Source organism: Lottia gigantea (genome assembly GCF_000327385.1).
Source record: "Lottia gigantea unplaced genomic scaffold LOTGIsca_41, whole genome shotgun sequence".
Lineage (NCBI taxonomy): Eukaryota > Metazoa > Mollusca > Gastropoda > Lottiidae > Lottia > Lottia gigantea.
Genome location: NW_008709421.1, coordinates 113,147 through 118,775, shown reverse-complemented (window position 1 = coordinate 118,775; position 5,629 = coordinate 113,147). Strand labels below are relative to the sequence as shown.

The following is a 5,629-nucleotide window of genomic DNA, read 5'->3' as shown; positions in this document are numbered from 1 at the left end:
GAGTGAGTCATATGCAGTGTCAGAATACATTGATCATTTCTTACTACCTCTAGCATGTCAACATCGCGCCTACCTTAAAGACACAACCGATTTTGTCAATAAAATAAAAAATCTTCGAGTTCCCTCTAATGCTATTTTAATTTCTATCGACGTTTCTTCTATGTATACCAATATCGATAACACTACTGGTTTAACGGCAGTTCGTAAAGTTTTTAATAGAAACCCAGATCCAAACAGACCCGACGATGCAATTCTACAGCTTTTAGAGATTTGTCTTAGTCGAAACAATTTCACATTTAATGGTAAAACATATTTACAAACTTCAGGGACAGCAATGGGCAAACGATTCGCCCCTTCGTACGCAAACCTTTTCATGGCAGAGTGGGAACGTGAGGTGTTGCCCCTCTGTCCATTTGACCCACTTTTTTACGGACGCTTTTTGGATGACATTTTTATGGTTTGGACTTATTCTATCGAACAGTTTTTGGAATTCTTTGAAATTCTCAACAACCACCATCCTATCAAACTAACCGCAAACGTGAGTGACAAAAGCATAGACTTTCTCGATACCACAGTCTTTAAGGGAGATTCCATAGCAGAAACAAATAAACTGGATATTAAAGTGTATTTCAAAGAAACTGATACTCATCAACTCTTGCACAAGAGCTCCTTTCACCCAAAACATACCTTTTCTGGTATAATTAAGTCACAAGTTTTACGATTTCATCGAATTTGTACCAGATCTTCTGATTTCAACCAAGCCTGTACGATTGTTTTCTCAAAACTGAAAGAGCGTGGGTACTCTAAACGATTTTTACGAAACATAAAAAATTCCACCTTAGCACAGATAGCAGCTAAAAACAGACTTTATGCCGAAGTACCTCCAGGTTTAAGAAGTGCTCCATGTTTGTCCAGTCGATGCAAAACATGTCCCTTTATATCAGAAACTCATTATTTTGTAAGCAACTCTACAAATAAAAGGTACCCGATCCAGGAACATCAAACATGTGAACATTCGAATGTAATATTTAATTTCATGAAAGAAATGCCCCAAACAATATGTAGGAGAAACTAAGAATAATTTACGAACTCGCTTTAATGCTCATAGGTCAGACATCAAATTAAAGAAAGACAAGCCTGTTTCTAATCATTTCAACCTCGACGACCATTCAATAGACGACGATCTCGCCCTAATCCCAATTGAGCGTATAGAAATTGACTTGCCCGAAGATGAAACTACCAAATTCCGTCAATCTAGGGAAGCCCATTGGATTGAGACATTGAATACAGCAAGACCTATAGGACTAAATATTCATCATAATGTAGGCATAGCACCCTTTGTTGTCCCGTTTAATACAACTAGCAATCGAGCAAGACCTATAGGACTACATATTCATCATAATGTAGGCATAGCACCCTTTGTTGTCCCGTTTAATACAACCAGCAATCGAGCAAGCAAGATAGTTCATGCCCACTCTAAGAGCCTTCAAGAGAAATTCCCCCATGTCTATAAGCAGAAAATGATAGTTGCATATTCAAAAAATAAGAACTTAAATGATAATATTGTTCATAGTAAACTAAAAACAATCAGCACATAACAGATACTATACTTCTCGCCCATCGGGCGAGTTATTTTTTCTAATTTCAGATCAGAATAAGAACAGAAGAAAACCCAATATCAAGACCCTTAATACTAATTTCTAAATAAAGTGTCTGCTCCACCCTAGGCCTGTACATTTGGGAGAATCAAACCCCCCCTTCCTCGAAATCTAATTATTTGCAAAATATTAATTTCACATGTTCCTATTAACACGAATCATCTAGTTTAGCGGCATGGGGAAATTCATCTAATCTACCAATGAATTTGAGAAAGATCGAGGATGTTAATATTGCAAAATACACTAAAGATAATTGGGAATCTTTAAGACACGAATGGGAACCTTACGCTAAAAGAGATACGTTGTGTCTCGGAGCTTGTTTGATAAAATACAATCAAGCAATGAAAAAAACTGTCTTCCAAAACGTTTCCAATAATCTAACGGCTCCTTCTTTATCTTTAAAGGGTTGGTATTATTTATATCATTACGATAAAGAAATGGTTGAAGAAGAATGGTATGAAACTACTAGATTTATTCAAAGAATACAGTGTTATCTCAAAAGATAAAACGGAAGTTCACGCTAAACTCAAAGAACTGGACTATTCTAAACCGATGGCATTTGACGCTAATGGGTTGTTCGCTTCCGCCATGACAGAAGGTGAATATCCTAAAGCGGAAAGTGGAAGACCGTTTGTACCAGAAGAAGAAAAAGAATTTGTAAAACTCTTCAATAAACAAAAATTCAGACCTAGAACTGCTATTTTAAAAGTCTGGTTTGAGTATCCCAAAAACATGTTCTTTCAACCCATACCAGCTAAAGATAAAATAACTTTTACGAATAGAATAGGTAAGAAGGAAACTGGAATGGAAATGGTTTCTGTCACGACGTTTTAACATCGGTTGATATTCAAGAAATAGTGAAATCCGGTGGTAAAATTATTAAAATATCAGATGAAATAGTATACGAAGAAAATTTTAAAACTCCACCATACAGAGATTATATTTTAATTTTGAAGGAATTAAGGAATAAATACAAAAAAGAAGGAGATATGGTTGCTAGTAATTGCATGAAATTATTAATTAATTCCTTATACGGTAAATCTATTCAGAAGGATATAAATACATCGAGACATCTATGGAGTGAAGCGACTTTTAAAGCCAACTTCGATTCACACGTCAAAAGCTATGAAAAAGTAAATGATAGTCAATTTATAGTTGAGATGAATGAAGAAGAAAAATAGTTTGTTCCTCCAAAGGATTTTACTAGATTAACACCCGCTTATTTAGGTGCATTTATATTATCTCACAGTAAAAAAATAATGAACAATTTCATTCACGTAATAGATGGATTTTATAAGCCGGAAATATACTATACAGATACTGATAGTTTATACATTTCGTCTAGCAATTGGGATAAATTAAATGAAGCTGGGTTGGTGTCTGAAAACGAATATAGCAAAGGGAAGAATGATTATATTGATGGTGGAATCATATTTGGTTTATATTTAGCGCCAAAAGTAAAATACAATATCATTCTAACTTCCGACGGTATTCTAAAAAAAAAGAAAATGTTTAAGGGTTACTCTAACTATAAGATTAAGACTACATTCAATTAGCTAGTGGACATGACGTAACGAATGAATTTGATAAACCTTGGGTAAAAAGTTTTACTGATGGAATAGTTATTCCTAATGAAAAACAAAAGAAAGTTTTCAGAAGTTATCTGAATTTCGTTAAGAGAAAAGCACCAAACAGTGAAGGAATTATGTATCCTTACAACGACGGAAAAGAATTAAACATAGATGAAAACTATGAATTTGATGATCACGATTATTAAGTGGTAAATACGTCGTTTGAAATGGTTTCTCTATAATTCTATATCCTATCGGTACAGTGAATGTTGGAAGACTGTAAATAATCTGACGTTTGTATTTATTGAAAAATCCACCGTTTATCAAATTGCAATGTATATTTATCACATCGATATCATTCTCGATATTAGCTTTGTGTGGTGCTAAAGTGGATTGGGTGTATACTCGTTTATCAAATCCTAGTAACGTATTCAATGAATTTTCTACGTTGAAATCAACTTGACCATTATTTCTTAATATCAATTTTATTTTGTTTAGATTCAAATTACCTTCGAATTCAATATTGTTTTTACCGCTCACGCTACCTGCGTATTCAGATAAGTATTCGTTAATGGCTATGTATTCATAGCTTCCTGGTAGTAAACGTATGATTTTGAACGTAACTCCGTCATCTGTTGATATTTTTATTTGGTTATTTTTTTCGTTGATATTTCTAATGGAATTGTAAACAGAGAAATACTTTAATCCCAATTCATATTCTTGATTGCGATCGAGTTCGTACTCATAATCTAGAGACAATTTGATGTCTGATTTATTCGAGGTTGTTCTTTGACATTTTTTATTACGCTTTTATAATCATTTTTATCTATGATACCTTCTCTAGGAGTCTTTTTAATATACAATTTACTTCATTATATTGTCTGTGTGATCGATGTCCTTCCTTCATTGCCGCTAATATTACTCGTAATCTATTAAGTAGTTCCTCGTTGTTGTCGGATAAAAACGTTATACCTTCTCCAGATACCATATCTTCGAATTCGTCTATTTCTTTTGTGATTGAATTGTTGTCTTCAGCATAATCACCTAACTCCTCTTCATCACGTTCAATTACTCTTTTATATAGTTTAACTTCTTTCGATCTTCTTGATTCAGGTCCTGACTTTCTTATTGCATCTAGAAATTTTGAGTATGCTACTAAATCGGCAATACCAACATCCTCGCCATTCAGTAAATCTATTAATCCTCTCGTTAATGTGTATATATATTCTTTTGTATCGGTTATAAATTCGGGGGTATTTGCCCTAAATCTTATTCTAAATCCATTAAACCGTAACCCTGCTTCATCAATGATTGGTGAAATGCTCTTTGGTAAATCTGGGTCAGGGTTTGAAAAATAATGTTTTACATCATCTACTGTCCTAATTATAATACCATGATATTCAATCGCTTTGGGAGGTTCTATAGGAGCTAAGGGTTCTATAGAAGGTTTATATTCTAATTTCCTTTTAATATCCTCTTGAGATTTTAATATTGGTTGAAATAGAGTTTGTAGATTTTCCGTTAATCCGAGTTGTTGTAATCTGTTATTTTCAACTTGGGTTTTTATTTTATTCTTAGCTTTGATATATTCTTTATTTCTTTTTAAAATATTATTCCAATCGCTACTCATTTTTAAAAAAATAAAATTAACATATATCGATATATATTGTAAGCTTTACAAACCTTTTTAAATGCATCTCTGTCCATTCTGTGATTTATCGATTGAACGATTTGAGATAAATCTTTGTCGTTTAATTCAAATAATAAAAAACAATTCGCATTTTTTCTAATGAACATAGAATCCACCCCGTTAAAAGATTGGGATTGGTATATGCAGTGACAGTTGTGATGTCTTCCTTTCGTGAAGAATTCATGTTGAACAGCTTGATTTCTTTGCGCTACGCAGTCGTCAAACAACATTAAGTTCTTTCGCTCGCTATCAATTTTAGACAAATCTAGATCATTAACATTTTTCGTAAGAAAAACTTTTATATCCGTTGGATTGAAAGATGGATTCTTTGCTTTAATGAAGTTATCTATGATATCTTTTATTTCCATTTCTTCTTCGTTTTCTTCGTAATATTGAAATATGTCTTGAACATCTTTCTTTGGTAAATATTCTAAAGCTTTGAGGAATTGATAATATGATTGCCCAGGTGTTGCTGTGTAGATATACAAAGAATCGAAATCTAAAAGGTTTGGTGTTGTCAACATGTTAAAAGTGAGATGAGTTTTCCCAGAACCGGAACTACCGCATATACACATGAGCATTGGGTTATTAGGAAATATTTCTGAATGATTAAATTTTTTACCCATTTTTTATTATTTTAATTTGTTCCAAAAATAACTCCTTCTCCTTTATACTTCGAAAGATATATTCCTTCTCCGGTGTGTATATTT

At 33.1% G+C, this 5,629-nt stretch overlaps 2 protein-coding genes across 2 annotated transcripts in view; one reads left to right on the top strand and one right to left on the bottom strand.

Annotated features, from left to right (window-relative positions):
- Positions 1 to 2,839, top strand: part of LOTGIDRAFT_163654 (hypothetical protein) — a gene marked incomplete at both ends in the record, with an annotated part of 4,203 nt that extends 1,364 nt beyond the window's left edge. The window contains 2 exons of the mRNA XM_009060181.1: positions 2,063 to 2,445; positions 2,511 to 2,839. Of these exons, the coding sequence (XP_009058429.1) occupies positions 2,063 to 2,445; positions 2,511 to 2,839 (712 nt within the window). The remainder of the gene's footprint in view (positions 1 to 2,062; positions 2,446 to 2,510) is intronic.
- Positions 2,840 to 4,055: 1,216 nt separating this feature from the next.
- LOTGIDRAFT_163653 (hypothetical protein) lies at positions 4,056 to 5,545 on the bottom strand (the record flags this gene model as incomplete). Its single annotated transcript, XM_009060180.1, has 2 exons — positions 4,056 to 4,280; positions 4,913 to 5,545. The coding sequence occupies 2 exons, from the start codon at positions 5,543 to 5,545 to the stop codon at positions 4,056 to 4,058; spliced, it is 858 nt and encodes a 285-aa protein (XP_009058428.1).
- Between the last annotated feature and the right edge of the window lie 84 nt (positions 5,546 to 5,629).